General features: G+C 43.8%; 5 protein-coding genes across 5 annotated transcripts; 2 read left to right on the top strand and 3 right to left on the bottom strand.

The window, feature by feature from the left end:
* Nucleotides 1-595: 595 nt before the first annotated feature.
* Nucleotides 596-3,930, top strand: BDB00DRAFT_841204 (P-loop containing nucleoside triphosphate hydrolase protein; the record flags this gene model as incomplete). The annotated part of the gene is made up of 1 exon (XM_053124812.1): nucleotides 596-3,930. Exon 1 carries the CDS (start codon nucleotides 755-757, stop codon nucleotides 3,926-3,928), a length of 3,174 nt encoding a protein of 1,057 aa, XP_052976013.1. The 5' UTR covers nucleotides 596-754.
* Nucleotides 3,931-4,263: 333 nt separating this feature from the next.
* On the bottom strand, nucleotides 4,264-5,395 carry BDB00DRAFT_875974 (uncharacterized protein; the record flags this gene model as incomplete). The annotated part of the gene is made up of 5 exons (XM_053127430.1): nucleotides 4,264-4,323; nucleotides 4,406-4,474; nucleotides 4,559-4,704; nucleotides 4,837-5,056; nucleotides 5,222-5,395. 5 exons carry the CDS (start codon nucleotides 5,393-5,395, stop codon nucleotides 4,264-4,266), a joined length of 669 nt encoding a protein of 222 aa, XP_052976012.1.
* A 2,876-nt stretch (nucleotides 5,396-8,271) lies between these two features.
* Nucleotides 8,272-9,939, top strand: BDB00DRAFT_770011 (general substrate transporter; the record flags this gene model as incomplete). The annotated part of the gene is made up of 3 exons (XM_053119857.1): nucleotides 8,272-8,566; nucleotides 8,646-8,787; nucleotides 8,901-9,939. 3 exons carry the CDS (start codon nucleotides 8,272-8,274, stop codon nucleotides 9,937-9,939), a joined length of 1,476 nt encoding a protein of 491 aa, XP_052976011.1.
* A 1,352-nt stretch (nucleotides 9,940-11,291) lies between these two features.
* On the bottom strand, nucleotides 11,292-12,544 carry BDB00DRAFT_841198 (uncharacterized protein). Its single transcript, XM_053124811.1, has 2 exons — nucleotides 12,512-12,544; nucleotides 11,292-12,394 (listed from the first exon to the last, which is right to left on the bottom strand). The coding sequence occupies exon 2, from the start codon at nucleotides 12,268-12,270 to the stop codon at nucleotides 11,788-11,790; it is 483 nt and encodes a 160-aa protein (XP_052976010.1). The 5' UTR covers nucleotides 12,271-12,394; nucleotides 12,512-12,544; the 3' UTR covers nucleotides 11,292-11,787.
* BDB00DRAFT_841194 (cytochrome c) lies at nucleotides 12,545-13,401 on the bottom strand. The gene is made up of 3 exons (XM_053124810.1): nucleotides 13,266-13,401; nucleotides 12,922-13,152; nucleotides 12,545-12,820 (listed from the first exon to the last, which is right to left on the bottom strand). The coding sequence occupies exons 1-3, from the start codon at nucleotides 13,344-13,346 to the stop codon at nucleotides 12,806-12,808; spliced, it is 327 nt and encodes a 108-aa protein (XP_052976009.1). The 5' UTR covers nucleotides 13,347-13,401; the 3' UTR covers nucleotides 12,545-12,805.
* Nucleotides 13,402-16,199: the final 2,798 nt, after the last annotated feature.

Raw genomic sequence — 16,199 nt, 5'->3', positions numbered from 1 at the left:
TAATTAACGTGTATACAGGTTGAGCGTATGGGCTATCTTGCACGAAGGCAAGCCGTCGACGGGGTTGCACAAGTAGCTTCGTATGATGGTTGGTGGCTCAAGAGGTCCAAGTAGCGCAAAGAGGTGAACGCTTCTTGAATATTTGAGGAGCAGCAACTTAAAATGGCAAGGTAGGCTAGACAGTTGCTCCAACTTTCATGCAGCTGTCCGCATTTCAGATCCAGAGCAGTCGATATGACTTAAAGTGTGGCCATAGCTCCTTACTTTCCTAGCCGCTGGTTTTGTTCTTTGGTGTGCAAGGCCCCCACCCCGCCCCCTTTCTTTGCTTAGCAGGACAACATACCCAACATCAAACACAAAAACAAAACAATTCGTGAAAGGCAACTGCCCAAAACAGGACGCAAGAGCGTTTAGATCGCTTTTTTTTGCACTCAGAAGCACTACTACATGCTTACATGTGCACTGTTGTGTGTGTGAGAGTGTGTGCGCAGATAGTGAACGAAAGAGAGCGAATGGATGAAAATGCAACAATGTCATCTGACCCCCCTTTGAAAAATTTTCAAAAAAAGAATAGAAAGGCACAGGAGCATCAGTCCTTTTTTTTCTTCTTCTTCTTTCACCTTTTCTGCATCTCTCACTCTTACATACCACCTCATTTCGCCCCTTCACTTTTTTGAGGACTCCCTCGTCTCATCGCTCATCCTTTCTCTTTCATTTCTTGTAATTCAGCATCTTCATTTAGACATAAAAAAAAATGCCAGCTGCCGCTGCCCAACAAAAAAACACCAAGAGCGACGTTGAGACCCTGAAACTGACTGCCAAGGCAGTTGGTGGCTCTCCAAGCGAGGTTGAGACCAAGAAAGCAAAGGATCTTTTCTCCAAGCTGACAGCAGCCTCCGATGCTGATCGCGAGTCTGTCGCCGAAGAACTCGCTGATTTTGTCAACTCTCATGGCGTCCAATCTCTTAAACAATTCAATGTTCTTGAGGCCATTTCAAAGGATATTAGCAACAAGAAGAACGCGGGTGCTCGCCACTCTGCCGTCGCCGCCATCAAGGCTCTCACGAACAAGAGTATTGACGGCCAAGTGGAGCCCTACATTTTGCCCTACCTAAAGAACCTGCTGGAGCTTCAGGCAGAAAAGCAGGCAGTCATCAAGACCGCCGCTGCCGATGCTGCCAAGAACCTGGCCCACAAGGTCAATGCCAACGCCACTGCCGTGCTCATTCCTTTCATTTTGGAAGGCTTGGGCAACTCGTGCAAGTGGCAAACCAAGATGCTCTCCCTGGCGCTTTTGGATGAGCTCGTCAAGACCAACCCTGAGCAGTTTGTGTGGGTCATTCCCGATGTGATCCCCACCGTTTCAGACTGCATGTGGGACACCAAGGCTGACGTCAAGAAGGCCGCCACAGCCACCATGGGTAACATTTGCGGCTTGGTGAACAACAAGGATATTGAGCGCTTTATCCCTGCCGTCATTGCATGCATCAACAAGCCTGAGAATGTGCCCGAGACCATTCACTTGCTCGGTGCTACTACCTTTGTGCAGGAAGTCGATTCCGCCACCCTGTCCATCATGGTGCCTCTTCTCAGCCGTGGTTTGAACGAACGTGCCACGCCCATCAAGCGCAAGTCTGCTCTCATCATTGATAACATGTGCAAGCTCGTCGATGATCCCGAAGTCGCCGCTCCATTCTTGCCACTTTTGCTGCCCGCTTTGCAGAAGATCCAGGATGTTGTTGCCGACCCCGAGTGCCGTGGTGTCGTCGAAAAGGCCCAAGCCACGTTGGCCCGTGTGGGTACCTCGTCGCACGAAATCTACACCAAGGCTGACAAGGCCGACAAGGTCAACAAGTCATTCAATGAACTGTTGCCGGCCAAGATGGACCGTTTCTTTGAACCCACTACCAAGTTCGTCTGCGACGTGGCCTTGTCGCTCTGTGTTGCCAAGAACTTCTTCAAGGATGTCTGGATCCAGTCACTCACGCCCTACATCAAAGCCTTCCTCTCTGGTGCTGACGCCGAGTTGCTCGTCTCCAAGGCTCTCGACAAGTGCGAGGAGGCTGTCACACCCAAGGACCCTGAGGAAGATGACGAAGAGGGTGAGGATCTCTGCAACTGTGAGTTCTCGCTCGCCTATGGTGCCAAGATCTTGCTGAACCGGACCGCGCTGCGTCTCAAGCGTGGTCGTCGCTATGGTTTGTGCGGCCACAATGGCTGTGGCAAGTCGACTCTCATGCGTGCCATTGCCAACGAGCAAGTAGACGGTTTCCCACCAAAGTCTGAGCTCAAGACGGTCTATGTCGAGCATGACATTGATGGGTCTGAGGCTGATACTCCTTTGGTCGACTTCATCATTCAGTCCGATGGTGTCGAGACCAAGGACCGCGACCAGGTTGCCAAGATTTTGCGCGACTACGGTTTCTCTGAGGAGATGGTCACCTCCATGGCCATTGGTTCGCTCTCTGGTGGTTGGAAGATGAAGCTCGCTCTTGCCCGTGCCATGTTGATGAACGCCGATATCCTGCTCTTGGACGAACCTACCAACCATTTGGACGTTGTCAACGTCGCTTGGTTGGAGAACTACCTGCTTGGCTTGAAGACAGTCACCTCCATCATTGTGTCCCACGACTCTGGTTTCTTGGACCATGTCTGCTCCGACATCATTCACTATGAAAAGAACTACAAGCTCAAGCGTTACAAAGGTAACCTGTCCGAATTCGTCAAGAAGGTTCCCAGTGCTGCCGCCTACTACTCGTTGGACGCTTCCGAGCTCGCCTTCCGTTTCCCCGAGCCTGGCTACCTCGAAGGTATCAAGACCAAGGAACGTGCCATCTTGAAGATGAAGAACGTCGATTTCCAATACCCGGGTACCCAGAAGAAGCAGCTCAAAAACATCACCATGCAATGCTCATTGGCTTCGCGTGTCGCCGTCATTGGCCCCAACGGTGCCGGCAAGTCTACCTTGATCAGGCTGCTGACCGGTGAAATGGAGGCCGAAATCGGTACTGTCTGGAAGCATCCCAACTTGCGCATTGCATACGTCGCCCAGCATGCTTTCCATCACATTGAGAAGCACTTGGACAGCACTCCCAACGAGTATATCCAATGGCGTTACGCTACCGGTGAAGATCGTGAAGAGTTGGACAAGGTCGACCGTGTCATCACTGCCGACGAGGAAAAGCAAATGAACCAAGTTTTCGTGATCGAAGGCGAGAAGCGCATTGTTGAAGATATCGTCAGCCGTCGCAAGCTCAAGCAGTCCTACGAATACGAAGTCTCATGGAAGGGCAAGTCTTCGGTCGAAAACACCTGGATCTCCCGTCAGCGCCTCGAACAAATGGGCTTTGGCAAAAAGATTGCCGAAGTCGACGCTCTAGAAGCCGCCAAGCTGGGTCTTAACCGTCCGTTGACGTCCAAGGAAATCGAAAAGCACTTGACTGAAGTTGGTTTAGAGCCCGAGTTTGCTACTCACTCGCGCATCCGTGGTTTGTCCGGTGGTCAAAAGGTCAAGCTCGTCATTGGTGCTGCCATGTGGAACCGCCCTCACATGCTTGTTCTGGACGAACCTACCAACTACTTGGATCGTGACTCGCTCGGTGCTTTGGCTGGTGCCATCAAGGAATATGGTGGTGGTGTCGTTATTGTTACCCACAACCGACAGTTTTCTGAAGCACTCTGCTCTGAAGTCTGGAAGGTCGACGATGGTAATCTGGTTGCTTCAGGTCACAACTGGGTGTCTGGCAATGGTGCAACTGCCATCAAGGAACAAGAAGCCGAAGACATGGTCGACGCTCAGGGTAATACTGTCAAGGCCGTCAAGAAGAAAGAAAAGCTTAGCTCCAAGGAACTCCGAAAGAAGAAGAAGGAGCGCATGGAGCGACGCAAGCGTGGCGAAGAAGTATTCTCTGACGAAGACGATTGGTAAAGCAAAATGTAGTATTCCCCCAACCCCCCTGTCCATCATTATCCGCATATCCCTCGTGTTTCTATCTCTTCATATGTTGTCTATATCCGTATTTGTATCCTCAAGATCATTTTTAAACCTAAAAAGAAGCATCTGCTTGTTTCAACGATAATTTTTTGTTTGTTGTTATCGTTCTACTAATCTTCTTTTGCTAAAGGGATAAAGTACAGTCATTGCTTGCTATTTAATTCGATACGATAAACAAAATTGAAGGCTAGGGTCTCATTACTCTAATTAAGAGCATAGGCTTGTTGTTATTGCCAAGAGGTTGAGGCAAGGCATGATGGCAATCGCTCTTATTCGTAGTAGCTCTGGCTAAATGTGGCACTGCAGATATCAGAATCTTTGGAGTATTGCTAAAAAAGAAGTTATACTTATTAACGCTGTGAAACACAAACAGATATGCTTGTTTACTGTCATCTAATATTGCGGCTTTACCTTTGCGAATGGTTTATCCCAGCCACCGAACGAAGTAAAATCGTTAAAATTCGGCTGATCGTCGTGGTTCTTTGACATATAATGTAGCAAGAGTGAGTGGTAACTTGGACCTGTTTCTGTTCTGCGAATAGAAAAATGAAAATGTAAACTTACAGCGTACCAAAGTGGAACGGATGGATCTAGCTCGAAACTAGACGATCCGGTTATCTCTTCCCACTCCTTAGCGCTCGTAAAAACACCCCAATCCCAAAGCGTGTTCTCAGATGCAGTATCTAATGCCTTTTTAAAATCACTCAAGGCTGATTTTATACATAATCGTGGTTGTTGAGAAAAAGGGAAAAAAGTGGTAGCTTATATGATTAGCTCCCTCTATCGATTATAAGACATATGTGTTTTGTTACTACGTACGTCGTTGAAAAAAAAATACTTACTAGCTTGGGGTGAAATCCAATTTCCAGACGTGACATGTAACCACAAGTATCGGTAGCCCATTTTGTTTGTGTTGGCAAACCTAGTAAATTCTTGCACTTGTTCTTCGGCGGACTTGCAGCCTCTATGAGTGCAAGGACGCAGAGACAAATCCACATCTTTAAATCCGGCACTTCGCGCACGAAAATAATTGGTAGGGCAGTCGGATAAAGACTCATTTTCCTGAGTAGCAAAACCAAAAGAGTTTGATGCAACAGGAATAGTGAGCATGACAATAGTAGCAATAGATTACTCTGCTAATTGCTGCTACTAGGTCATCAAACATTGAGGATGATAGCACGAACAGTGCAATAAAATAGTCTTTCCAACTTTAGTGCTTGTCTATACCTCGTAACAGCCTATGGCAGCACCTTCATAGCCTTCTTCATGTGCACACTGGTAGGATTCATAGGGCATCAATGCAACGGTATCGATTGCAGTCCTTGCTTGAGCAAATTGGATACTGACACTGGCTGCGAACAAACCAAGGGCAGTAGTAGTGAGAGTGATGAATGATTTCATGATAAACACGGTAAAATATTGAAACACATCGCTATCATGCTGGCATCTATTATTTATATACTTTCTTCGAAATATAATAAGGGGTTACCCCAGAACTGTTTGTATGTCTGAATATTATGATTTGTGGCTGTGCTGTATGGTCGCTTAACTGTGCCTTTCTCGGGAGTCTGCATAATAATTTCACTGTTTCTCTGCATTTATGTATGGTTGATTAGCCCTCATCCTTCCTTTCCTCGATTTCTATCGCATGTTTTGCTCTTTTCCAAACCATCTTGCTAATAAAAGCAACATCGCTTGTTTTTGGTAATGACTATGAATACACAGCAAAGCGCGATCGCACGCATATGGAATTCATGTGATGATGTGCATGGTATATTGTATTGTTGTATCTCTAATCAAAGCGCACGTAACATATGTACCTTCTTATACGCCATCGATGCTGTTGATTTTAACTACTACTTCGTAAAACATTCGCAAGTATAATGGTTCTCGTATCGCTTCTATCAAACATGTACAAGAAGTTCATACTTGCAGTGATACACGCGGAGGAGAAGGCGTGGGCAAGTCTGTTATCGCATTTGCATTCACTACAATGTGTACAGTACCTATTTATAAATTATTCTTTTTGCTCGCCAACAGAATGGTACTTTGGTCTACATCTCACTGCCTAAAAGCAACGGATTTTTTATGGATGAAAAGCTACTATTTTTATCTATTTACAAGATGCTACTCAACGAGCAAAAACAGAGCTCTTTAATAAGTAGACGTTGTTTTGTGTAGTAAACTATTATGACAATATACTAGCTGACAGAAAACAAGTCTGTGCAAGAGTAAAACTTTTTGTGGTGGTGGTGGTGATGATAAATGGGTAAATTTTAAGTATCGTATTCAATGCTACGCGCGTATCTAGCTCTTTATTCCCATCGCACACAACACCTTATGTTGTTTATATGGCTTTTAGATGCATTTTGCTACCTACGAGCTGTGATAAACAACAAAAGCATTTTGGATAGTATCGAATATTGATGCGTATCTACTGTATTTGTACCAATTCGTTTTCGACAATACCTTCGCTTCGTTCCAAAAGAAAAATGTCATGTAGTAGGAAGAAGTTATCATTCACACTGTGCTAATGTCAGCAACTATTGAGTCATGATTAACAATAGAAATAGACAAAGATCCGAGGCAGAGTCTGTTGTATGCAAGGACGATTGTGTTTTGCTCAAGACCATCCTTCTAACGGAAACCCACAAAAGTATAAGTGGATATTATATTACGTACGCACGTCGACAGACGAATCGATGGTGTCATTTTAGCTGGAGATGTAAGTTCTTGTTTGAGGCAGAAAGTCGTACAAGAGACGATCGATAAGATCCGAAAACGAAGTCATCCTACCTTGGGCATTCTGCAGCGGGAGCCTACCGTTACCAGAGTTTATAGCAACGAAGTTTTGAAACCTATAGCGCCACACAGTAGCATGTAAATCATAAAAGCTGAATTTAGCATGTAGGCGGTGATATGATAGCACCAATGTGTAGTGCTATTAAGCTTTTTCCACCGGCATGACTTGTGCAACAACACAATGTTAAATCTATATATACACCTTCACCGTTCATAAAGGACTTTCTGAAAAATGATATTGCTGGAATACTCTCCAAGAATGATCCTTTACTTCGTCCACTTAAAGAATCATCATTATTGACATTATGTATTCGGCAAATTTGTCGTCGCTAAATACAAAACACTTGATCAAAAAGCACATATTTTAAGTCAGGGATGAATTTTTCAAATTGATATATAGTGAGGGCTGTCATACGGATCTCACAGAGTCTTCTTCCTCGCCGCGGACAGCAAAAGGTTGTTAACACGGGAAAAGCTGCTATATATAGCATTGTCTACGTGTTCGAGAAAATCAAACTTGCATTGTAGGTTATGTAACGATGTTTATAAATCTTCTAGATCTAAAATTTTCCTGTTGGTAATTGCATAGTCACCGAGAGAGGAGAAACGAAAAGATGTTCTCTCTGATAAAAGCAATCATGAGAGAAAAAACAGCAATTTTTATTTGACATGCCATCATCTATTCCATCTCTTGGAACAAGGTACCATCGTCCAGCGATGATATGTATTTACAGTTTAATATTGATGTTTCGATCTCCATCAGTCGATTCGTGACATGATGATAGGTGATTACTGCTTGAGCAGTATAAGCATCGTTCAACAGGGTGAATTCTGTCTCAGCTTTCATTGAGTACTTTCTATACCTTGTACAGTTCACGACGGATCATTCGAATTACATAGTGGCAAATCCTGCCTTCTAATGGTCTGAGCAATTTTGTTCTAGTTTCATCCGCAAAGGTTCTTGTTATATCCTTGTATCACTCATTCATAATGCGTTTTTCATCCAACTTTGAATTGATTTCATTGTTATATAAGTCATTTCTTCGAATAAGAGAATCGTTGTATTAACGCCATGGCAATTCTTAAGCCACGCAATTCTTCTCATTCCGACCTTGAGGGGTTTGACAAGACGTTTCTTAACATCAGCCCAAAGATGCCACAAATTAAGCGAATGGTATTCACCGCGACACCGGTGCAGTATATTTTTGCAAGCATGTAGGACGAGTAACGATCTCTCAGATCTCCGCAACAACTTCACGGGTATTAACGGGTTGCAGATTCAAAGTCACTTATTCCCCCGATCCAGCCCATCTGGCAAAGACTCCATCTTACATGACTTGAATCTTCTTTTTTTGTTTGTTTCTTCTTCCTCTATTGTTTACTTTTTAACTTTTACCTCCTAGACCTTAAATTATAACAAACACAGAACTTGCGTCTGTGCGTCTCTTTATATTACCTTTTAATTATTGTTTAATATGTCCAACAAAACACAATTCACAGATCTAGCAGATCCAGAAGCGCTGAGCGTAAAATCGGTCGACACTGTGAAGCCTGGTGTTCGCAAAGGTGTCTACCTCTCCTCTATTGTGGCTGCCATTGGCGGCTTCCTCTGTGGTTTCGATACCGGTGCAACAAGTGGTGTTCTTACCATGGTGCCATTTCAGGAGCGCTTCTTCACAGAAGAAAATTTAGGATATCTACAGGGGCTCCTGTTAGCCCTTTTCTTAATGACGGCTGCGCTGGGCGCGTTTTTCTCTGGCTTTTTCTGCGGTATGTGTTTTTTATCTTTTTCCTTTTCTCTTTTTCCGTAACTTGTTGTTCACTAAATTATTACCCGGAATTGTTTTAGATCGATTCAGCCGAAAGTATTCCATCGTGGGTGCATCTATTTTATTCTGTATCGGCAACATCTTTCTCGTTATCGGTCACAACTTTGGTCTTTTGTTGGCTGGACGCCTCGTTGGTGGTCTGGGTGCTGGTCTGATGACAAAGTAAGTGGGACGGGGTGCAGATTTCGTGATCTAATCATTGCCTAATAAGGGGTTAAGGGATGAGAATAATTTTTTTTTAATCCAATTTACAATAATTTTTTTTTGAAAAACAGTGGCATTCCTTTATACCATTCCGAAATTGCCCCACCCGATATCCGTGGCAGACTCATCAGTTTCTTCACGTTGATGAGTACGTTTGGGCAAGTCGCTGGCTATTTCGTTACTTTTGGTACGAGTTACCTTACTACCAACTGGTCGTGGCGAGCTCCCTATTTGCTACAATCCTTGGTATGTCTGATTTTTGGCATTTCAATGCTCTTTATGCCGTTCTCGCCCCGTTGGTTAGTCGACAAAGGACGCACTGAAGAAGCTTGGACCGCATTGACCTCACTTCGCGGTGTCGGTTATGTGCAAGAAGAGTTTGACGAGATTAAGTCCGAAATCGAATTCGAGCGTTCCCTGGGCAAGCGCACGTATGCCGAATTATTCGCCCCTACCAACCGAAACCGTTTCTTCTCTGCTGCATTTGTTGCCATTGCAACGTCATTCACCGGCATCGTTGCTATCTGGTACTATGCTCCTCAGATCTTCCTCACAGCCGGTCTGTCGGATGTCTCGTCGTCAATTGCTGCCACTGGTGGTACTGGTCTCCTGTCGCTGGTGTGCGCCGCAATCTCTCTCCAGTGGGTCATTGATACGTGGGGACGCAAGAAGCTGTTTTTGAGCGGATCGTTGATCATGGCCATCAGTATGTTCATCGTCGGCGCCATGTTCCAGGTTTACACTTTTGTGGATGTCGAGACGGGCGAGGTTGTTCTTACCAATACCAACGCCCGAAACACGATCATAGCGTTCCTGTATATTTTTGGTGGCACTTATGCTTTCACGTGGGGCATCGCGACGTATGTGTATCCGGCCGAGGTTTTCAACATGCGCACTCGCGCCAAGGGCATGGGTCTGGTGTACGGTTTGAACTGGGCTTTCTCCATCATGATCACCTATTGCGTTCCTCTGTTCATGGCGTCCTCGGTTTCTGGTGTCTACTTTTTCTTTGGTGCGTGTCAAGTTGTAACGATCGCTGGTATCTGGTGGCTGCCCGAGACGAAAGGGAGGACCTTGGAGGAAATGGAGTATGTATTTGGCGCAAAGTGATATCAACAACACAATAAACCTTGTCTCTTGCAGACATCGTGGCTTTGAAGGGGTGTTGCTCTTTCTGTGTGGCCTTGCACAAGGCTAGAAAGAGTGGCTGAGATTATTACCCTCAACAGCAGATCAGGATAATGCCTGCGATGCGATCAAAACCATGATGTTTACTTGGGGTAAGGGCTGGTAAGGTTGTGGAGGGGGAGGGTACTGTCGGTGATTGGTTTAGGACGGTATTTTCTCTTTTGTGTGGCTGTGTGTTCCTTTGGGCTCGTGGAACACCTCCCCCCCCTCCCACCATGTCCCTCCCACCTTCACATGTTTGTTTTTGTAGGTGCAAAATGTGTGGCTTTGGCTATAAGTACCACTGTGATGTTTTTACAAAGCCGCACATTTGTTGAGTATCTTTGGAGAAAGTGATGTGGAACTAGATAGCTTGCAGGTCTCTAAACAACTAACGTTTGATATTTTTTGCCATGTGCGTCTATCCCAACAAACAAATAAAAGCACAGACTGCTATGTCTCACCGAATGGGCAAGCTTCCGAAAGAAATTACTCTTTGCACCAATGTGATTGGTATAACTCACTCTGAACGGGCAACTGGATGTTGTTCATCCTCCTTCCCTGGCATTCTTCTTGTATATAGTATCAATGACAAACCAACATAGGACACTTCCAACTTTTTTTGGCTTGTATAATATTTAGCTGGGGGGTGGCTTAAGGTAATTGTGGGGAACCCAATCCTTGGCGGCGTGAAAGATTTGCCAGCGGGTTTTTTGAGCCCTAATGTCCCCCGATTCATGCAGCGCGTGCACAACTTTAAAGTAAGCGTGTTTGGCGATGATCTTTATACTGCTGTATTGGAACATCTATAGACGATAGTTTTGCTACAGGGAGCGTAAACACTTCAGTTTAAGGCATCTGTATTACTGCTGCAGGACGGTGGTTCTTCTTTCAATGGCTTTACCTACCGTGAACGCTCTGTATTCAGGTCCTCATATCGATTGATTATTGCATAGGCAAGTCGGACACAGCGTAATTGTTTACATCAAAGTATGATAATATCAGCTACGTGGCTGGTAATTAAAAATCAACTGGTCAAGTTGGTTTGCTCGACAGTTTTTCTTTTAAAACAGACACACTACGTCGAAAAGGGGTGCATAGTCTGCAGATGCGCCGGAACTTCTGAAGATGAAAGACCAGATAAAAGGCATAGCTTGAACTATTGAGCTCGTTGAAACACAGACTCCAACGCTCACTAGACGAAAATAACTGTGCACTAAGCTCAAACAGAACGCCCAGATCTACGAAATAGTACAATTGTTACTTTTTCCAATTAATCGGTTCATTGTTATGAAAACCATCAACTAGCAATACCCCATTTATTTTAGCCTTCGTTTTCGGACAGTTGGGAGTTGATCTCACTGTCCAAACTTTTACAATATGGAAAATAGTCATGAAGAGTAAGAGCATCAAACAGCACATACAATACTATTTTACGATTTCTGCAGAAGGTACTGTCTAACTCATTAGACTGTCACGTATTAGAACTAAATGTTTTGCCCGGTGTTACAAAATTCTACGCACAATCGTCATCAAAGGATCCACAAGCCACGTATACAACAGGGGCAAATGGTGGTAGCAATGATTACAGTCCTTCGGTAAAGGCCATAAAATCCATGTGATACGGGCTTCTCGTCTATGATACCTATTTTTGGCACTGAGCAAACTATTCTTGACTTTTGAAGGTTTGTATACTGTGCGTGCTTGAAGAAGGTTACGATATATGCTCTTTCTTGGATAAATCAGTTGGTATACGTTATACCCGTCTAATACTTAATCATCGCTCCTATCTTACTGAGGAATAGCAGTGATAAGATACACTATGTGTCTGCTGCACTTGATCCAGCCTCGAGCAAAATCGCTAACAGGGGGCTTGGGGGCCTTGCTCCCCATTGAAGGGAGGTCAGCGAAAAATCTTACAACGAGTCGTTCAAGCCAAAGTCCTGCAGATATTGACACAAAACGAAGCGGAGAGCGCAGGATCAAAGGGTTCGTAGGTGCAGAAGACCTGATAGTATCATTTTGATACTCCGAATAAAATGCGTCTGATAAAAGCTGTGCTATCTCAAAGCCAAACAGCAGGTAAGAGAGTTTGGACGAGCTTCTCGAAATTATCCGTGACAGTAACGATTGGCGTTTTCGATTTTTTAAAGTTCGCTCGCCCCAACTCTTCAGAGAAAGGCCCCGTACATGTAATAGGCAATACACATCATATGGTCTGCTAAAGAGAATGCTACTCCAGGTTTGTGCCCATCGGGTTATTTTCGCTCGCATGACAGATTGTCGTTTGCCACGTGCGTATTGATGCCATGGATCAGGACAACGGTGCCTAAAACATCATCCCCACATGGGGAGCCAGCATGAAGTGCTCCGGTGCTCCTGTGTGTGTATTGATTTTCTTAATTTTATAACCAGTCAGTACGCCACTTACATCCCGACCACTGCACCTCCTAAACTCCCTATTGGCTGATTTGTGTAAAAAAAAAAAAAGGCGCTCAATTCTTTTTTGACTCACCTACGACCCGACAAATACCGATTGCACATCGCCCCCCCCCCATTTCACTTTCGTACGCCCTCGTAAACAAAGCGCCTGCCTGTTTGCCACTCAATACCATGCGTATCCCGATTCACCGATCCACACAAACAGCGTATCCTTCTCAGTACTCAACAGTAGTATGGGTAGTTAACTTTTTTGTTTCTTCAATGAGATACAAAGTCTACTCTATATAAGTAGCCCTCTTTTTATTTATAAACAAGAGATGCAGTCTATGCTAATGATGTGGTGTGTATTATTTTGGGGAGGAGGTGCTTAGGCAGTAGCGTCCTATATAAAAAGAGAAATAAATCAGTTATTCAGGTCCCATATGTGTGCACACACAAACACAAACAAACGAACAGCAATCTTCCACAGTAGTTCCTACATACCTTCAAGTAAGCGACGACATCAGCACGGTCCTTGGGCTTCTTGAAACCAGCGAAGGCCATCTTGGTACCGGGAATGTACTTCTTGGGGTTCTCAAGGTAATCAAACATGGTTTGGTCGTTCCACTCGACACCCTTGTTCTTGTTGGCCTCGGTGTAAGAGTAACCAGCAGCCTGACCAGACTTGCGACCAAAGACACCGTGCAAGTTAGGTCCAACCTTGTTAGCGCCACCCTGTTGTTTATCCGTTAGTATATCGTTTTGTTTTTTATAAAGAGCTTCAGGTAGGTAGCAGAGCGCTCTAGGCAATGCTATGTCACATAAGATTGACCCAGTATAATACATACAGCTTCGACGGTGTGGCATTGAGCGCAACGAGTCTTGAAGAGCTTGGCACCAGCAGTAGCGTTACCTTCGGGGACGGCCATTGTAGATATGTTTTTACGAGTGGGGGGTTTTGTTAAAGAGAGAAGAAAGAGAAAGAGTTCTGTCGAAACAACAATCGGCTGACTGTTTATTTTAACAGCCGTTACTTTCTTTTTTTTTTCCAGGGGCCGATTTTCGAAAAAACAGATACAAACTCCGCTTGTTCCACTCGCGCAGCGCCATATTATCACAGGCGATATGTGGAGCGAGGCCCTATAAAAGTTGTCTTTTGAAAGGAGGAAAATGTTGTAACAGACATATGTTATGTTTCTTTCAAAGTCTGCTTTTGATCCGATAACTTATAGATGGAAGCTTGTACTCCTAACATTGAGGGATTAAAGAGGATACTGCATGTGCAACACTTTCTCACCGGTGTTTGTACGTGATTCGACACATAAGCTTACTGGCAAAAACCGAGCGTGCGACAACAAAGATGATTGTCACTTATAATTATAGCTACTGATGACAAATTATCAATAATAGGGAGTATCACTACCGCTGTATCCAGGGCTCGCGTATTCGGCGTATGTTTGTCATGGTTACAGCATTATAGAAGCTCGTTATTAGCATTTCGCTATCGCGCATCTAATGACAGCTGTCATCGATAGTAGAGCAGCGGAAGCGTCTTTATTGTTTATGCTGTGTATACGTTGTCGCACGTTTAATGTTTGTCAACGGCCAACTCCAGGCTCTTAATGCGACTACAGTACTCTCTCGTTACTTGCAACTGTTGATTGATTAAGAAACTGAGTTATATGTAAGAAGTTTAATTTGTTGATCATAAAAGAGCTATATATGTTTTTCTCTGGTTTTATGATGTTCAATTATGAACTTTTAAAATTTTGCAACTATTTGGACAACACAGTGAATCCTCGTTAATTTCATCACGTATATTTCTAAGTTGTGTGTTGAATATCTAGTTCGTTCTTTCAAACGTTTTGCAATGTAATACTTTCCGTTGAAGGAAATCAAATAGTATTTATATATATGACACCCAAAGGAAGCTTTAGTAACATCACGGAAGATGTCATAGATAATCAGCTGGAAATTACAAAAGCATTTATAAGTTGTTATGCCACAGCAGTAACTTGGATCAAGAACCTGCATGTGACGGTGCAGCATGTGCTGCAATTTTACTGCGGGATAGCAGTATCAGCAAGCGTGGGTACTTTGAAAAAGTAGCAAAATGTTGCGCAGCAAGCTGTACATATATAATACTGCACTCTTAAAAAGTATATCATGTCTGTGTGATTAACTTCTGCTCCGTGCCAAGTTTCTACAGCATATACTTCGGTACATATCTGCTCTGGGAAATCTGTGATAATGGTGGTTTGTAACATACAGTCAAGCATATTTTACTGATTTAAACACTTCTTGTGTACGTGTAGACGGGAAGAACGACATCATGATACGCCCTTCAAGAAGAAAAGCAACCAGCCGGAAAGAACAATGGAGATGAAAGACAGCGTAAAAAGCCGTTTCTCTTGAAATACCGGTCACATAACATCTACATTTCAATTACTGCAAACCTTTTCGATCCTCACAGGAGTGAGTGGGACTTTCCAGTTGACGCAACAGAAAGCAAATGCCAGTATCTGCTTTTTTTTTGGTGTTCTTATATCTTTAAATATCTAGGGACTTGTGTACACCGTCATCATCCCTATAAGTAATACCAAGTCTTTGCTATTTTTCGCTAATGTCCCAAAGAATGAAAGATGAAGCATATTGATGATCTCTATATTAGTTCCATTTATAATTGACGCGCTGCACAGAGGCGTATCGCCGAAAGAAATGGATGCAGCATCTACATACCATGGTGGGAACTTGGCTCAAGGCGCGTCCCAAGATTTAGGAAATCCTTTTGGCTTTATTCTCAGCAGCTGCCGTGGTCGCGTCTCCGATTTTCGGCTACTTTGGTACGATTTCACATAGCGTAACCTATTTCCATAATTCGGTAGCCAAAAAAAGTACCCACATCCACTAAAACCACGGTGATGATTCGTTATTGTTTGTTGATGATATATATTATCACATTAGGAGATGTGTCGAAGCATAGAAGAACACCCATGCTATTGGGCATTCAAACCCTACTCGGGTCCCATTGTTTAGAACCCAGTATTGGGTGCTGTCTATTGCACGTTTCTTATTGGGGTTGTCAGATGCTTGTGTCTGGACGCTTGCTTTTGTCTTGAAATTTCTGATAGCTTTCCTCAAGATCAGCTTGGGACACAGATGAGTTGAATAGTGTTCTTACAACTGCTGTACTCTGTTATTTTTCTTTTATCACATATATATATACTTTTCAGTTTAACACTTTATAAATTCAGGTTGGCAGAGTGATGATAGCCCAACTTATTGGCATGAGTATCGGTGCACCCAATGGAGGTTGGTAACCTTATAAATGATTTCACTAATCACTATACTGAAAAAAGATGCCTACTAAAAAAGCTCTAACAAAAGTCTTGTTTGATCATACATGAAAGGCGGTAAGTTACATGAGCAATCAAACTACTTTGTACAACACACACACACACACACACACACACACACACACACACACATCCAGCAAATTTATGACTTTTTTTTCTGTAAGCTAATCTATCAAATATACAAAACAGCACTTTATGATAGTCTTGGATACAAGGCTTCGTTCATCTTTCGCGTCATCCTCGCGAGAATCGACTTTTTTCTTGCGTCTGCTTTTAGTAGAACGTCGGAATAGCCCAGAACAGTGGTTCAAGTCAACTTCAGCTACTGCTGTCGATCCAAGCGAACCTAGGAGTGGGAGCAACAAAACCAGTGCAGAAGCGGGTGTTGATACCAAACAATTATCCTCGGGGGCAACCGCAAAAAAG

This window comes from Zychaea mexicana (genome assembly GCF_025766255.1).
Source record: "Zychaea mexicana strain RSA 1403 chromosome Unknown BDB00scaffold_81, whole genome shotgun sequence".
In the NCBI taxonomy this organism is placed as follows: Eukaryota; Fungi; Mucoromycota; class Mucoromycetes; order Mucorales; family Lichtheimiaceae; genus Zychaea; species Zychaea mexicana.
The sequence above is the reverse complement of the archived record's forward strand: the minus strand, read 5'-3'. Positions and strand labels throughout refer to the sequence as shown.

Bases quoted from the DNA above. Each gene is read 5' to 3' on its own strand.
- BDB00DRAFT_841194 (XM_053124810.1), bottom strand. From the start codon at position 13,346: ATGGCCGTCCCCGAAGGTAACGCTACTGCTGGTGCCAAGCTCTTCAAG. The intron at 13,153-13,265 runs GTATGTATTATA...GATAAACAACAG, and splicing joins AATGCCACACCGTCGAAGCT to GGTGGCGCTAACAAGGTTGG.
- BDB00DRAFT_841198 (XM_053124811.1), bottom strand. From the start codon at position 12,270: ATGCGAGCGAAAATAACCCGATGGGCACAAACCTGGAGTAGCATTCTC.